At 41.6% G+C, this 17,882-nt stretch overlaps 1 protein-coding gene across 1 annotated transcript in view; it reads right to left on the bottom strand.

Moving 5' to 3' along the window:
- The window catches only part of LOC140715142 (E3 ubiquitin-protein ligase TRIM8-like), a 109,302-nt gene that overhangs the window by 24,332 nt on the left and 67,088 nt on the right, over positions 1–17,882 (bottom strand). Inside the window, exon 2 of the mRNA XM_073026912.1 lies at positions 2,758–2,853. Coding sequence (XP_072883013.1) covers positions 2,758–2,853 — 96 coding nt within the window. The remainder of the gene's footprint in view (positions 1–2,757; positions 2,854–17,882) is intronic.

The following is a 17,882-nucleotide window of genomic DNA, read 5'->3' as shown; positions in this document are numbered from 1 at the left end:
GGACTGATGAGACAAAAGTTGAACTTTTTGGCAGAAATGCACATTGTTGTGTTTGGAGGGAAAAGGGCACTGCATGCCAACCAAAACCTCATCCCAACTGTGAAGCACGGTGGAAGGAGCATCATGGTTTGGGGCTGGACAGCTTGCAATCATTGAGAGAACAGTGAATTCAAAATTGTATCAAGACATTTTATAGGAGAATGTCAGGGTAGCAGTCTATCACCTGAAGCTTAATGGAAGTTGGATGATGCAACAGGACAATGACCCAAAACACAAGAGTAATTCAACAACAGAATGGTTTAAAAAGAAGAAAATTTGTGTTTTGGAATGGTTAAGTCAGAGTCCAGACCTTAACCCAATCAAGATGCTGCGGCATGACCTGAAGAGGGCTGTTCATGTAAGGTATCCCTGAAATATTGATGAACTGAAAGTTTTGTAAGGAGAAATGGTCTAAAATTCCTCCTTGACATTGTGCAAGTCTGATTAGCAGCTACAGGGAATGTTTGGTGGAGGTTATTGCTGCTAAAAGGGGTTCTACCAGTTATTAAATACAAGGGTTCACATACTTTTTTCAGCTTGGACTGTGAACAATTAAACAATGTGTTCAATAAAGATGTGAAAAGTACAATTGTGTGTTATTAGTTTAGGCAGATTGAGTTTGTCTATTGTTGTGACTTAGATGAAGATCAGACTACATTTTATGTGTAATTAATGCAGAAAACCAGGTAATTGCAAAGGGTTCACAAACTTTTTCTTGCAACTATGCCTCAGCTTTTGAGGTTAACAGAGCAGAACTTCGGTCATACAGGAAAAATAATTCCTACTCCAGAGTGTTTATAGAAGCAATGAATACAAGTTGGTGAAGAGTCAAGCAGATGTTGGTGAAAATGTACAAGTTACCTCAATGGGAGTGAAGGGGAGAATAATGAAAAGGTCACTAGTCTCATGAAGAAGAAACGCCAGCAGCTTAATACCACAGCAGTGTAATGGTTAGCACGGCGTTATTACTGTTCAGTTTTATTTTGGCCCCGTTCATAAGGAGTTTGCCCCATGAACAGCGGGAGTTTCCTCCGGGTGCTCCGGTTTCCTCTCATCTCCAAAGATGTACCGCTTAGTAGGTTAATTAGTCATTGTAAGCTGTCCTGTGATGAGGCTTGTGTTAAATAGGTGGGTTGATGGATGGTGTGGTTGCTGGGCCAGAAGGGCCTGTTCCACATTGTGCCTCTAAATAAATAAATAAAATGAATTCTGTTGACAGTGTTAAGGGAAGATGAGAAGAGGTTCAAGTGGACAGATCATCAAAGTTTGTGTAATTCTCTCTTCTACACTCCCCCAGGTAAGTTATGGAAAATTTAATAAAGATTATCAGTGCAGATTTAATTTTGAGCAAATGGCATTCTTGTCTTCATTCTTTTGAAGCTCCTATAGGGATTGAAAGTAAGAATCCACTTGAACTCCTTTAGCACTCTCTGTATCCTCAGATATTTCCCAAACCACTTCACAACATTTAATTATTTTAATCGGAATTGCTTTATCTTCACTTGTGAAAGTAAATGCCACAGTCAATTTGCAAGGTACCATGAAGAGCTTCAGTTATATCGGCCTTAGTGATGTTTAAAGAAAGGGGAAGTTGGAAGGGTAATGGGGCACCTTCGTGAATTACAGTATTAGATGGTATTTTAATGTTCATGAACTGACTTAAGTCACATCCAAAAGAGGCAGTCTGATGACAGTGATTTCTTTTAACTGCAAATATGTCAGTGTTGAAGGTAGAGGCACAACAGTGTCTCTACTTAAACGTCTGCGTCGATTTGGAAACACTGACAAACTTCTAAAGATGCACAGTGAAGAGTAACCTGGCTGGTTGCATCATGTCCTAGCATGGAGATACCAATGACTAGGAACAGAAAAGTTCACAAAAATTGGTGGACGCAGCCCAGTCCTTCACAAGCAAAGCCCTTCCCCCATTTCTGCGCACATTCACATGGAGCTCTACCATAAAAAAGCCCCCACCATACAGGCCATGCCCTCTTCTCAATACTACCATCGGGCAGGTGGGTCCCACACCACCAGGTTCAGGATCAGTTACTACACTACAACCACCAAGCTCCTGAAAAAGTGTGTGTAACTTTACTCCCCTCAACTCTGAACTGATTCCTCAATCTATGGACTCACTTTCAAGGACTCTACAACTCAGGTTCTCAGCATCATTTAATTATTTGTTTTTATTTGTCTAATGCACATTAATCTTTATCTGTAGTTTTTCAGAAATTCTATTAGTATTTCTTTATTTTCCCGTAAATGCCTGTAAGGAAATTAATTCCAGGGTTGTATATGGTGCCATAAATGTACTTTGATAATAAATTTATTTTGACTTTGAAATTGCAGTTTCAACTTAAACATCTGGCGCGTGAACCAAATTGAAGACTCAGCTAGACCAGAACCAGTTTTTGAATTAAGTGCTAACTCGAAACACTAGAAATGCAAAAGAAAATCGAGAATTGTTGGAGCAGGGAAGTCAGGAGATCCAGAGGAGAATTTTAGAACTGGAGATTTACTATAGTTGAATATTTAACTAATAATGGGAGAATGACTAATTTGCCTGCTTAATGGCACTATTCAGCAACGTAACCAGGGCACTGATCCAATGTAAGCAGGAAGTCCAAAGTCTCAGCTGACCACAGTAAACCAACTCCATTTAACATTCACGCATTATTGCAACAAGCCGAGAAGATTCAAGTGTTGAATTTCCCTTACCTCAATCACACTTTTATCAGTTTTCAGTTTGTATATTTGTTCTTCGATATCCTGTTCCCGTTCTGACAGTCTCTCCTGTTGTTTCATCAGCATTTGCTTTTAAAAAAAAGGAAGAAATTAGAGTGGAACTATTCAAAAACAGGCATTAAATTCACAGAACAATACTCAAACAGCTCCAGAGTAACAGAACACTACAGACTCTTCCGTCCATCTCATCCACGTTGCAATATTCTGCCAGGTCCATAGCCTTCCATACCCTTTGTAATTATTCAAACCTCTCTTAAATGTTGCAATTGAACCATTTCGACCGGCAGCTCACTCCATTCTTCCACCAGCTTCTGAGTGAAGAAATTCCCCTTCAAATTCACCTTTCGTCCTTAACCAATGACCTCTGGTTGTAGTCTCACTCAGCCTCAGTGGAAAAAGCCTGCCTGCACTTACCCTATCTATACCTCTCATCATTTTGTATTCCTCTACCAAATCTCCCCTCATTCCACTACGCTCCAGGGAATAAAGTTCTAACCAATTCAACCTTTCTTTGTAACTCAGGTCAAGTCCTGGCAACATCCTTGTAAATTTTCTCTGTACTCTTTCAATCTTATTGACATCATTCCTGTAGGTGGGTGACCAGAACTGCACGAAGGTGACCAATACTCCAAATTTGGCCTCACCAATGTCTTATTTTTACAAATTCAAGCTAACATCCCCACTGCTATACTCAATTCCCTGATCTATGAAGGCCAAGGATTCATCTACCTTTGACGCCACTTTCAAGGAATTATGGATCTGTATTCCCAGATTCCTCTATTCTACTGCATTCCTGAATGCTCTAACGTTCACGGTTAAGCCCAACCCTAGTCGGTCCTCCCAAATTGCAACACCTCCGACTTGTCTGCATTTAATTTCACCTTACCAGAAAACTTCTTAGTTGCCCCTCATGCATCAACCCATTGGCCCCATCCTCAAATGCAGTCAGTGTTTCACACACAACCAGCAGGAATTCCAAAGTGTTTCTTTGAGATTTATCAAAGCTGATTCTCAGATCCACTAAAGCCGACTACCATTTGCCTTAGGAAGACAAGTTTTACATTCAAACATTGGAACCTGCGTCAACGACCAACACAGTCCCAGGACCTGATGCAAGCAGCCTGCAAGTGTTGCCATGCTTCCCGCACCAACATAGCATGCCCACAACTCACTAACCCCAACCTGTACCGCTTCGGAATGTGGCGGGAAATTAGAACACACGAAGGAAGCGCACGCGGTCATGGGGAGAACATACAAACTCCTTACAGGCAATGGTGGGATCCAAATGCTGTTCAAAGATTCCTATCACTAAAAAGCAAATGCACTAACTGCTATACTGTTGTGCCACCCTCCGAATTAGAAACAAAAAACTGGTGGAGGAACTGGGCAGGTCAGGCAGCATCTACGGAAGCAAAAGGATGATCAATGTTTTCAGTGAAGACACTGCACGCAGCAGTGCTTTTTGCAACCTACTTGCCATAGGTCTGAAGACTGCCAGAGACGGTTAAAACAATACAAATAATTCACAAGCTCAACTAGGAGTACTGTATGCCTCTTAAATAGGAATGCTAACTTTATTGTCTTGGCTCCCTCAACACCAAAACTTTGCAGTAACCTTCGTGATTTATGCTCTCGCTAATCTTTTCAACACTGGTGCACTGCAGGCCATCACTTTGGATTTTTTAATATTGGTTCCAGATCTGGATGGATGGTTCCTTCCGTGAGGAGGAGCCCCTGAAGTCTGACATACTCTGCAATCTAAAACACACAAGATGGCAGGTTGTCTCTGGTGAAAACTGAGATCTCGGTTATTCGTCTTGACTGCAAGCACTGCAGAACACGGGGAAATCTAAAAGCAGAAACTTATTGGTGAAATGTTCAAACTAATTTTTCTCAATTCTAGGTTCTGAGATTTTATTCTTTGGTTTCAGTCTCATTTGTTTTTCTAAGGGAAGGAAGGCAGCCAAGAAGAAACAGAATACAGATAGATAATCTGTCAAGGAAGGTATTTACATTTGAGCACAGGAAATACCTTGCAACTTCCCAGAGCACAGCGACACACTGAATGTGTTTCACAGCAGCAGGATAGTATTTTTAGTTTGTCATTCTGGTGTTCTGGGAATAGCACATTACTCCCAAAGTCATCACTGGACCAAATATGCTCAGAGAACTGGTTCTTCACCGTTTGGTGCTTTACTGATCTCTGAAATTTTCACCATAAAAATCTTTGAAATAAAAACAATAAATACTGGGGATATAGGTTAGGAAAAGCCTGTTGGGTGGGGGAGAAAGAATGAACATTAACAGTCAATGACATTTCAGACATTGAGCGATCTGCATTGCGAAATGTTAACTGTTTTTCTCTCTCCACAGATGCTCCCTGTATTGCTGAGTATTTTACCGCATTTTCCGTTTTTGTTTCAGACGTCAGACATCTGCAATATTTTTCAGTTAAATATTGACATTTATCATTAAGAATTCTATATATAATAATAATATGCTATACGAAATAAATCACATTCAGTTGTAGCAAAATGATATTCCAGTGTTGTCACTATACTTATCGTCTGTTCTTAGTCTGAATGCAAGCTGCAATCAGGAAGATCATTTTCAATGTCAGAAGATAAAGGTAACACACACAGAAAGTCAGCAAGTCAGGCAGCATCAATGGAAAGGGATAAACAGTTCTGTGCAGAGACCCTTCACATGTCCAGCATCTGCAGAATCTCTTGTGTAAAGATAATCTGTTTTTGTCACATGCATCAAAACAAACAGTGAAGTGCGTCGTTTGTGTCAAATCAAATCAGCAAGAATTGTACTGGGGGCAGCCCGCAAGTGTTGACACACCTCCGGTGCTCACAACTCACTAACCCCAACTGTACATCTTGGAATGTGCGAGGAATCTGGAGCGCCCGGAGGAAATTTACGCAATCTCAGGGAGAACTGTCACTTTACCAGGAGTGGCGAGTCAAACTCTGATCGGTTATCGCCGGTGCCGTAAAGCTACCGTGCTAACCAGTATGTTACTGCTACCGTAAAGTGACTTTGCTGGTCACTACGTTACTGCTGACATAGAGAGACTGCAATAACCACCATGTTACTCCTGACGTAGAGCTTGACTGTGCTAACCACCACGTTACCAGCGACATAGAGCGACTGCGCTAACCACCACGTTATCGGTGTCGTACAGTGACTGCGCTAACCGCTACATTACTGCGCCTCCCACCAAGAAATTGCCTTGCTGGGTGACAGCGAGATCAATTTTAGAAAATCAACATCACACAAGCATTTTGCAAAATCTACCAGATGCAATGAAACAGTTTCAGCCACACCACCTGCAAACTATGCCACACTTGAAAATGTAAAGCAGATTTTTTTTAACAACCAAAGCAATAAAAGGAAATTATTAGGTGTGAGGCTAGAAATGAAAAATAAACCCTATATTCACTGTATTTTTCACAACCAGAATGTGGGTCAATGCAATAGCCAGAGCACACAAAATGCTGGGGGGACTCAGCAGGTCAGGCAGCATCTTTGTTAATGAATAAACAGTCAACGTTTCGGGCTGAAACTCTTCTTCAGGACTGAAGAATTCACTGTTTATTCATTTCCATGGACACTGCCTGTCTTGCTGAGTTCCTCCAGCATTGCTCTGGATTTCCAGCATCTGCAGAATCTCCTGTGTTTATGCAATACAACAGCTGCTTTGCATAGTGCAACACTGCACTGTGCCTTCTCGCTGTCGGTAGCAGGGTGAATCTTTGCTAGATTAGCACGAGATTTCAATGCTGAACTCAACAGTTTCAGATAACCAGCTTTTCCAGTCTGTTCTGGGGCTGGCTAGTTCCAATCCACTCAGCAATCTGTGATGTCTGCTTTGTTTCTCTCTCACATGGGTATTGCTTGGCCTCCTGGGGATTTCCAACATTATCTCAGGATTCCAGTAGCTGCTGTGATCTTTATCTCATAGTTCCAGTTTTATTTTTTAGGGACTTTTCTCCTTCCTATTGTCCTCATTCATATTCCCCTAATTACATCTCCTCAAGACAAATCAGCTGTAATTAATAATCCTCTGAAACACCATTGTTTGCATAATTCCGTTCCTTTAGATTTCCACAAACATCCCCTTTGTGCTCTCAACACCATCCACAACATAAAACTATTTCTCATTCTGACTCGACATGGTACAAGTGCAGGAGATTCTGCAGATGCTGGAAGTCCAGAGGAACACACAAAGTGCTGATGATGGGTCTCAGCCTGAATTGTTGGCTCTTAATTTCTCTCCACAGATGCTGCCTGACCTGCTGAGTTCCTCCAGCAGTTTGTGCGAGTGTGTCGGTGTTCCAACATGTTATCTGCTTCCCACTCCACAGAGGCTGCCCGACATGCCGTGCATTTCCAGTATTTTCTATATTTATCAGAATTCCTTTTTCCTCAAGAATTTATCAGTAGATTCAAATGTATTTATTTACCATGAGTACATCGAAACATACCGTGAAATGTACAGTTGCATTACAAAGCAACACAGCTCAAGGATGTGCCTGCAAGTGGTGCCACACATTCCAGCACCAACATATTATGCCCACCCACAGTGGTCAGCAGAACAACAGCAAGACACGCCATTTCCCACCCTCCCACACACGCACAAACAACCCCAAGACAGCCTGCCTCCAGGCCTCCGACCCGAGTCCTTATGCATCTCACAAAAACTCCTCTCTGAGTCGTTCCTTCACCTCCTTACACTCTGCATCCAAGAATGATGAGACAGACCACCTGTGCCAGGGTCTCAAAAGTGGTAACATAGTGGTTAATGCATCACTTTACAGTGCCAACGATCACCGACCCGTTTGAATTCCCAGCTGTAAGGAGTTTGTACGTTCTCCCCGTGACTGTGTGGGTTTCCTCTGGGTGCTCCGGTTTCCTTGCACATTCCAAAGACATATGGTTAGGATTAGTGAGTTGAAGGCTTGCTAGTGTGGTGATTCTTGCGGGCTGCCCCCAGCACAATCCTCGTTGACTTGATTGTGATGCAAACAACACATTTCACTCGATGTTTCGATGTAGATGTAACGTAAAGCTCATCTACTTCCAAGGAATCAAAAGGGCAAATCATATTCCAATCTTGCTACTGGTTCTAGTGAATGAAGATTCCTTCCAACAAGGAGGCATCATGTTCACAAACCATCACAGTGTGTGGACTTTGGCAAATTCAATGAAAAGCAAATGGCACTGACCAAACAATTATGGCTGAAAATGATGAAGTTACTTGTTAACTCAGTCTGCAAACTCAATTACTGTCTGTTGGTCCGCTCATGATAAATGGATTGAGGGAGTCAGAGTGACAAGTAAAGTCAAATTCAACTTGCTGTTTTGCTTTGCTGCTGTTTTAGGCATATTACATCCACTTAGCTGTCAATTCTTTTTGTAATTGATTTCTAACAAAATTCTACACTTCCAAAATAAACAAAATCTAATTCTCTAAAAACTGGTGATTATTTAATTTCACAAACACAAGAAAATTTACAGATGCTGGAAATCCAAAGCAACACACAAAAAATGCTGGAGGAACTCAGAAGGTCAGGCAGTATCTTGGGAAAAAGAATAAACAGTCAACGTTTCAGGCCGAGACCCTTCCTCAGGACTGGTAAGAGAAGGAGTCAGAGTAGGAAGGTGGGGAGAGGGAGGAAGCAGTACGAGGTGGTAGGTGATAGGTGAAACCGAGAGAGAGGAGGGGTGAAGTAAAAAGTTGGGAAATTGGTGACAGAGATAAAAGGCTGGAGAAGAGGGAATCTCATAATAGAGGACAGAAGACCATGGAAGAAAGGGAAGGGGGAGGAGCACCAGAGGGAGGTGATGGGTAGGTAAGGAGATAAGGTGAGAGAGGGAAACAGGAATGGAGAATAATGAAGGAGAGGCTCGGTGGGGTGGGGGGGGGGGGTGCATTACCGAAGCTCAAGTAATCAATGTTCATGCCATCAGGTTGGAGACTACCCAGATGGAATACAAGGTATTGCTCCTCCAACCCGACTGTGGTCTCATCGTGCCAGTAGAGGAAGCCACGGACTAATGCAATGAGCCTCAGTAAAAAATGGACTAAAGCTTAAAGACCTTAATATCTTCTAAAAGATCCAGTACAGTTCTAAGCCTGCAAACTGCTTGAGATTTAATGAATATCTGCCAAAGTAAAATAGACCTCCTTCATTAGGTTGAAAATCAATAATTCCAATTGCTAAAATGTAAAAAATTGTACAGATAAAACAGAACTTAATAAGACATTTCTAGATGCTGGAATTAGCACTTATACTGTACATCAATATGATCAGATTTTGTACTAAAACTATTTGAAACACAAGCTTTTAAACAATATATTAACTCCACATATGAGGAACACCTAACCACAATGGAGAATGTTCATCTCTTAAAGCAGTGCTCTATATCTGAACTAGTACTCAGCAGAACAATCAACGTCTGCAGGTAACTGCATGAAATGCATATCTGATTTTTAACATGTTACTTTATAATTTTTTTAAAATTATAAATACAGGCAAATATCTCAATTTAAAAGATGAGGTATTCATATTATATATGAATCCCCATACATGTAATATCCTTAAGAACCCCACTCCCTTCTATATATTACCCCCGTCACTGTACATAAATGCTTCAAACCATTTTTATAATGCCCTTTTACATTGTAAATACATGCAGGTATTTATGTACATTTTATTCTTTGTCTATACTCTAGCCACTACCTTTTTTATATATAATTGTTTATAAACATTGAATGTTCTTTTTGTTAGATGTTGTGACCATGTCAAATTCCTAAAACATGTAAATGTATATGGGGGATGAAGCTGATCCTCGATAAATTCTAATTCCAATATTTGTTTGAATTATGTTCATGTTTACTAAATCCTGGTATTAACTCAGAAAGTTGTTGAAAGCTTTAAAATACTAAAGAATTCACAAGCAGATCATTGATAAATATCTTTCACATACTGAAAAAGACTGTAGCTCAGAATACAATTATTTTAAAACTATGGTGTGCAAAACATTATTAAGCTTCCAATCAGGGACTTGCATATCAGACTGAAAACTTTTTCAGTCCACATATCATTCCTCTGGATGCTCCAGTTTCTTCCCACATGCCAAAGATGCATGGGTTAGTATGTTAAATGGTCACATGGGCTTGTTGGCAGGAAGGGCCCTGCAACTGTGCTGTATCTGTAAATAAAAAGAAAGCAGCAGTCAAAGGGTCTTGCTAAAAGAACTGCATAACACCAGCCGCATGGACGTACAAACTATGAAAGGTCATTGACCCAAATATTATGTCGCTATCAGTACCATCTGGCCTTCAGTTTTTTTTTGCAACCTCAGACTTCAGGAATCTGCAGAATTTTGCCCGTGCTCCGTTCACAAATGTCTTGGTTACAGGATATAATCAAAACTGGCGTTAAAAAACAAAGTTAACATGCTCCAAGGCTCAGTTCTTCCATTCCATTTTCACGGAGCCAAGTTGAACGGGCCAGACTGTGCTAAACCTTTAGGTCAACGCTGGAGGTCAGGCAGCATCTATGGAGAGGAACGAGTAGTCGATGTTTTGGCTCGAGACCCTTCATCAGGACTGATGGATGCTGCCTAACCTCCAGCATTTCGAGTGTGTTATTCTGGACTTTCAGCATCTGCAGAATCTTGCGTTGATCGTCAGCAATCTTCTCTCAGCTTAGCTCAGGGATTTAAGTACAACGGTAGCAAAGCGGCAAGCAGTTGGCTGGAGTTCGGTTCCCGGCCATGGGCAGAGCAGCACGACAGTGGACAGCCCGGTAGGTCACTTTAGATTGCCAGTGACCACCCACCAGCATTCTGCTGTTTGTAAGGAATCTGTACCTTCTCCCTGTGACTGTGTGGGTTTCTTCCAGGTTCACTGGTCTCCCCTCCACATTCCAAAGACGTATGGTTAAGTTTAATCAGTTGTGGGATGCCCCGCGTTGGTGTCTGAGGCATGGTGACACATGGTAATTAGCCTAGCAATTAGCAGGTCTTTGGGATGTGCACCAAGACTGCAGCGCCCAGAAGAAACCAAGAGAAGCCACAGGGAGAACATGAAAACTCCACACAGACAGATCTCAAGGTCACCACTGAACCCTTCTCACAGGAGCTCTGCCCGTGTCTGCAGCAGGAGTTCTGTGCTCTTGTACCAGCATCAACGTAACTCAAAGTATATCGGTTCAGATACAAGGATAAAATGGTAATTAATCTATTGAGATAACGACTTTAAATGATAGAACTAACTTTCCGTTATGTTTGGTTCTTCAGAAAACTTCAAGCATTAATTGATAACAGCAAAAATATCATATCAAATCTATCTCAATAGCTGCTCTCAAGAACATTTCAAACAGGAAGGGATCCTCAGCACATTGTATGGAAAGATTAGTCATCTTATCAATGAACCAATTAGGTTCTGGGCTGCAGAGGAGAGAAATTAGAAAAGTGTCATCACCCACGCATTTAAGTGGACTCTGCAATTACTCATTTAGACAGAATGATGAAAAATCTTGGTTCGCGAGGTCTACCTAACAGCAGAAGGTATTCAAATGGAGGCACAAGAGACGCGAATGCTGGAACAACAAACAAGCAAGTCTATTGGAGGAAATCCGCCGGCTGAGCGACATCTGTGGGGGAGGGGAAGAAGCTGTCGACATTTTGGGTTGAAATGGACTCTGTTCTGATGATCCAAAGCTTCTACCAAAGTATTCATAGTATGCCCAGTCCACATAATCATGGAATACCAGTTACATTTTAAAAGTATATTCCACAATAGTGGCCAAAATGTATGTGTTAATCAGCAGCAATCTCTATTTGTACGGATGGTATTAGAATCAGGTTTACTATCTCTGACAGTCACTCAGCGGCCACTTTATTAGGTACACCTGCTCGTTAATGCAAATATCTCAGAAGCCAATTCAATGCAGAAAAGCATGCAGTCACGGTCATGAGGTTCAGCTGCTGTTCAGACCAAACAGAAAGGGGAAGAAATGTGATCTAAGTGATTTTCACAGTGGAATGATTGCTGGTGTCAGACAGGGCAGTTTCAGTATCTCAGAAACTGCTGATCTCCTGGGATTTTCACTCACAACAGTCTCTAGAGTTTACAGAGAATGGTGCAAAAAAAAACAAACATCCAGTGAGCATGACTGGCTGATTAGAAATTTGCATTGACCAAGTGTGCAGGAGTACCTAATAAAGTGGTGACTGAGTATAACTTCAGCAAAACTGATATTTAACGTTTTTTTTCCTCAACTCTAGGTGACAACTGTACTTCTCAATAACTACCAGGACTGAAAATTCAACTAAACTGTTCAGAACTTTGATTAAATTTCAAACAAGCAGCCAATTCCTTATCGAAGGATCACCATTAACTGCAGGCCAGCTTCAAAAATATTAATTTCCAAGTACTTAAGGATGGTTATTTAAGAAAAACAGAAACAACTTGTAATGATGCTGTGCTTGCCACATCCTCAGTGGTTTAAAGCATCTTCAGTTAACTGCCTCATGTAAACAGGTAACTGACCCAGTTCAGCAATTTTCATCACACTGGCTGTATATCAGTAAAGAGAAAAGCTTGCAAATCCCAAATTTCAGTGAGAACTGCACTGTGAATGATTCTGTGCAATAATTCGGTATCACCAAATAAAGAGGTTAAGTAATATATGGTGTTTAGTCTGATCAAATCTATTTTAAGTGGCAGATGTTAAACACTTGCAAAGTTTGGTGAGTGGCAACACACACAAAATGCTGGGGGAACTCAGGCAGCATCTATGGAAAGGAATAAACAGTCGACGTTTTGGGGCAAGACCCTTCATCAGGATTTAAATGGTGAAGGCCTTGACCAAAAAAGTCTAATTTTTATTCCTTTCCATAGGCAGCATGCCTGACCCACTGAGTTCCTCTGGCATTTTGTACCTGCTACTCTGAACTTCCAAACATCTGCAGAATTTGTGAGTGGCAAGGCATGAAAGTTCTGTCGTACTCATGGGCTCAGAGCTTTTCCTTAGCTTGTTCAAACCTTCCCAAGCCCATTGCACCCAGATCATGTGGTTCCAAGGGTCCAAGCATCTGCTAAACAGGAGAACATAAGAGCTCTGCAATCTGTGCTCAACAGCGACTAGAATCCTTTGCAATTACCCACTGCCTTTGCAATAAACCTGTGGCTGGCATGACGGTGTAGCGGTTATGGTAACGCTTTACAATGCCAGCGATCAGGGTTCAATTCCGCTGCCTGTAAGGCATTTGCGCGCTCTCCCCGTGACCACATGGGTTTTCTCTGGGAGCTCCGGTTTCCTCCCACAGTCCAAAAGATGTACAGTTTAGTAGTTTAGTTGGTCACATGGGTGTGATTGGGCGGCGTAGGTTCATTGGGCTGGAAGGGCCTGTTACCATGCTGTACCTCTAAATAAAAGATAACAATCTGATGCAGGGGCCAACTGAATCTACAGATAAAGATACGAGATAAGCTTTATTTGTCACACTTACACCGAAACATCGAAACACACAGTGAAATGTGTTGTTTGTATCAACAACCAAACATGTGCTGGGTAGCCACCAAGTGCCAAGACAAGTCGTCACTTTTATTGTCATTTTGACCATAACTGCTGGTACAGTGCATAGTAAAAATGAGACAACGTTTTTTCAGGACCATGGTGTTACATTACACAGTACAAAAACTAGACTGAACTACGTAAAAAACAACACAGAAAAAACTACACTACAGACCTACTCAGGACTGCATAAAGTGCACAAAACAGTGCAGGCATTACAATAAATAATAAATAATAAACAAGACAATAGGACCATGTTTCCACCACCAACACAGCAGGTAACTCAGAAACCCCAACCCACACGTCTTTGGAATTGGGAGGAAACCAGAAGCTACCAGAGGAAACCCACACAGTTATGGGAAGAACATACAAACTCCATACAGACAGTGACAGGAATTAAACCCTAAATCGCCCATTGTTGGTGCGGCAAAGCAGTCCACTATACCCTGCGCTACCATGCCAACTTCAAATGGTGCAGCATTCCTTCAGTAATGCAGTGAACTTGAACTGACATACAAGTCCATTGGTCTTCTAAGCAGCTGGAGAGAACATCCAGCTGATCTGAGCAAGTGAAAGAAGATGGTTTGAATGTGCTCTGGACCCCATTCAAATACAGAATCCTCTGCAGCAAGATAAGTGCTGACTACAGGATGTGATGTGGGTCAAATACAAATGCTATTTCCCAGCCCAAATGAACGACAGGCAAATATATCACACAGAAACAAGCATCGCTGAATAATTCAGGAGGGTGCACTGATCAAAGGAAATGGTTACTGCAATGCACTGTTAAATCTTTACTGCGCCAGGCACTGTTTAAATAACAGATTTTTAATCTTTCTTTTTTCTCTTCCCTCCCTGAAGAGTCAGCTGCACCACTACTTTTAAATTTCAAACCTGCCTCATTCTCCAAAGAACACACTTTCATAGATAATTAAATTGTTTTCTTAAACATTATAGATTTTACCTGAGGTTTTCTTTCATGAAACATATTTGGCTGATTACACCAGAAAAGTGGGGGCATTCAAGGAAGTGGGGGGGAATGTCAGAACTAAGGTTTTTTTACACAAAGAATTGTGGTGTGTGGTATGTGCTGCCAGGAGTCAATATTTTTCCAGTGCCTAGAGATGCCTGCCCTAACTAGACAAGTTTCAGAAGAATATTGGGGTGGGGTGGGGGCAAGAATCAGTATTGCTCCATTTTATTCAATGCCTACGACCTTATGTAAGGACCGTCACCGTCTGGGACAGGCCTCTTCTTACTACTACCATCAGGGAGGAGGTACAGGAGCCTGAAGACTCAACATTGTAGGAATAGCATCTTCCCCTCTGCCATCAGATTTCTGAATGGTCCATGAACATCATTTTGCTGTCTTTTTGCACTATTTATTTATTATAAATTAATATTATTTTATTGCTTATAGTAATTTTAGGCTCCTTAAGGTTGCCATAGATGTGTGTTGGAGTGATCATAGGGATAGCTCCCAATACCTATTAAATACACACAAAGCGTGCGTCCCAAATAGCCTCTGACAACTAAGTGCAGCTCTCGGCCTTCACTGGGGCTTGGCTATTAAGCCCAGCAGAACCATTTCTACTACAGGAGTAGGGACAAAGCCAGGTTATTGGCGCCTTAGAATAAATTGCTTCATGCAGAAGGGGCTCGTCAGCTCATCTAGAAGAAAAACTCTGATCTCAAACCTCTGCTGCCTTGCAGCAATACCCACTCATAGGGAAGGCTTCGGGGGTAAACCCTGAGGAAAAAACCAGAGATGAAGTCCCTAGGGCAGTCCTAGGTTGTTCAACCCCTGCCAAACTGTATCAGTCTCTGCCATTCCTTTGGACTCATCGGCTGCATGGAGAGAAGGAGCCTGCTGCATGGACGACAGCTTGCTCTCATATCATACTGTCCTGGGCTTGCGATACGTGGAAGGCTATAGGTCGCAACATCTATGATCAACCCCAACTAACGGACAGCCTCAGTACTTTTTACGTATTGCATTGTACTGCTGCTACACAACAAATTTTGTGACATATGTTAGTGATAATAAATCTGATTCTGCTTTTCAAATACCCTTTTCTTTAAACCATTCTTGCTAAGCCCATTCTCCTCCTAACTTGTCTCCTCTGCACCAAATAATTCAGCATCACAGTTCAAAGTCGAAGCCTGTTGGCACTGCAGATAAGCATTAAAGTTTCAAACTCACAAGCAGCATTGCCAATCAATTCCTAAATGATTGCAGCAACTCACAACGAAGCACTGGGCTTTTTAACTTCAAATCGGGAAATCGCCAGTTAGACAAACATGGTTGGTTGGGAAAAATAATCACTGGTAAATCTTTTAAATTTTAGGAATCCTTCCAAAATGGCAAACCACACTGAAACAACTACATTAGACAACTTGAAAAATGAAATGTCACATCCGACGTAATCTCTAACTATTAATATGGATGAAAAGGCCAACTCATAAATCAAATATTTAGTTTATACTGGCACTTGCTGCTCACTTACATCATGAAACTGGTTCCAAAACCGGAGCCAGGTACTACAAGCGTTCCTATGCTCTGGGACAATTACAGAGGCCAGTGAGGGGAGGACATTACGCAGCACCGTAGTGTAGAGGTTAGTGCGACTCTGTTACAACTCAGGGTGTCCTGGAGTTCAGAGTTCAGAGTTCAATTCTGGCGCCGTCTGTAAGAAGTTTCTACGTTCTCCCCATGAACTGGATGGGTTTTTCTCTGGCTGCTCTGGTCTTCTTCCACAGCCCGACGATGCACTGCTCAGAAGGTTAGTTGGTCATTGTAAATTGTCCTGTGATGATTGATAGTGTTAAACGGTTGGGTTTCTGTGTGGAGCGGCTTATTGTATCTCTAATAAATAAATAAGTGAATCTCGCACCAAGCCAAGGGCTCCACTTGCTGAAAGCGACGGTCATTACCAACGACATGCTCCTTACTGTTAAATTGGTAAATTTCTTCATTACTTGCAGTGAAAAACTTGCCTTATACACTACTCATACAGATCAGTTTATTACAAACATGCATCGAGGTAATGCAAGCTACAACAGTAACAGAGTGCAGAACAAACTGTAGAGTTACAGAGAAAGTGCAATGGAAGTAGGCAATAAGGTAGATTGTGAGGGTGAGTCTATTTTGTACCAGGGAACTTGATAACAGTGGATAGAAGCTGCCCTTCAGACTGGTGGCATGTGCTTTCAGGCTTTTGTATCTGTCGCCTGGTGGAAGATGGGAGAAAAACGAATGCCCGTGGTGGAGGGAGAGGAGTCTTTAATTAAGCTGGCTGCTTTACTGAGGCAGTAAGATTTCTGTGATATGCTGAGCTATGTCCGTAAGACTTTAATACACCCGAGTAGAAGTAGGCTACTTGGCCATCAAGTTCTGCCCCACCTTTCCATTATGGCTGATTTATTATCCCTCTCAATTCCATTCTCTTGCCTTCTCCCCGCAACCTTTGACACCCTTACTAATCAAGAATCTATTAATCTCCACTTTAAACAATGATTTTAAACCCAATGACTTGGCCTCCAGAGCCATTTGTGACAATGGATTCCACAGACTCACCACACTCTGGCTAAAGAAATTCCTACTCGTCTCTGTTCTAAAGCGACATCCTTGTATTCTGAGGATGTGCCTCTGGTCGTAGACTCTCCCACCGCACAACACATTTCTGAAACTGCTGGTATTCCTTTTCCATTAAAGGAAGCAGGCTCAACTACTTTACAAGACGATGCCCAGTGCCTTGCATACTTATTTATATTGCAGGTGAACTCAAGAATACCTCATTACAATATAAAACATTATTAGTCACTTCAGGCCAGGAATAAATCCCATTCTGGGGGGAGGGGGTGGGAAGCTAAAAAATATATCCACTTTATTGATCAACCCCAGAATCAACTTGGAACATAGAAACTTGACAACTTGGAAAACTTGGCATTATCAGAATTGTTTCTGAACCAAATGGAGGATGGAATTATTGCTGCTCAAGGTGAGTTTTCATTGCTTTTGTGGAGTTAATGGGGAGGTGAAAAGATATTAACATTCATGCAGTTAGAACTTGGCTTAGCTCACTTTTAATGATGCCTCACTCTGCACAGAACAATGTCGACTGAAGGATCAAGGATCTTTGATCACCGCCATTTTCATCTTGTTAATGCATTCACTCAGTAAGATGACGCTGAATGGCTGGATGATACCAAACAGAACTGAGCCAATTCAATGAGTCTGGCAACATCTGGCATAGCACTGCATGTTGCTTTGAGAAACATATGACTTCTTTGCAGGTCACAAATCCTCACTGCAGGATATATAAAGGCTTAAAGGCAGACATTTTGCTTTTCCATTCCACATTTGTTAAATCTAAAAGCTTGATAAGCTCATCTCCAAAAAGAAATATTAGGACTGACAAGTTGAGACAGTCCCAACCCAAAAAAAAACTGCAGGATAATAATGTACTTTGGAAGCGCTTTAGTTCCTCAAATATTTTC

The sequence above is a fragment of the Hemitrygon akajei genome, chromosome 23, assembly GCF_048418815.1.
Source record: "Hemitrygon akajei chromosome 23, sHemAka1.3, whole genome shotgun sequence".
Taxonomy (NCBI): domain Eukaryota; kingdom Metazoa; phylum Chordata; class Chondrichthyes; order Myliobatiformes; family Dasyatidae; genus Hemitrygon; species Hemitrygon akajei.
Note: the sequence above shows the minus strand (reverse complement) of the source record. Positions and strands in the feature narration are given on the sequence as shown.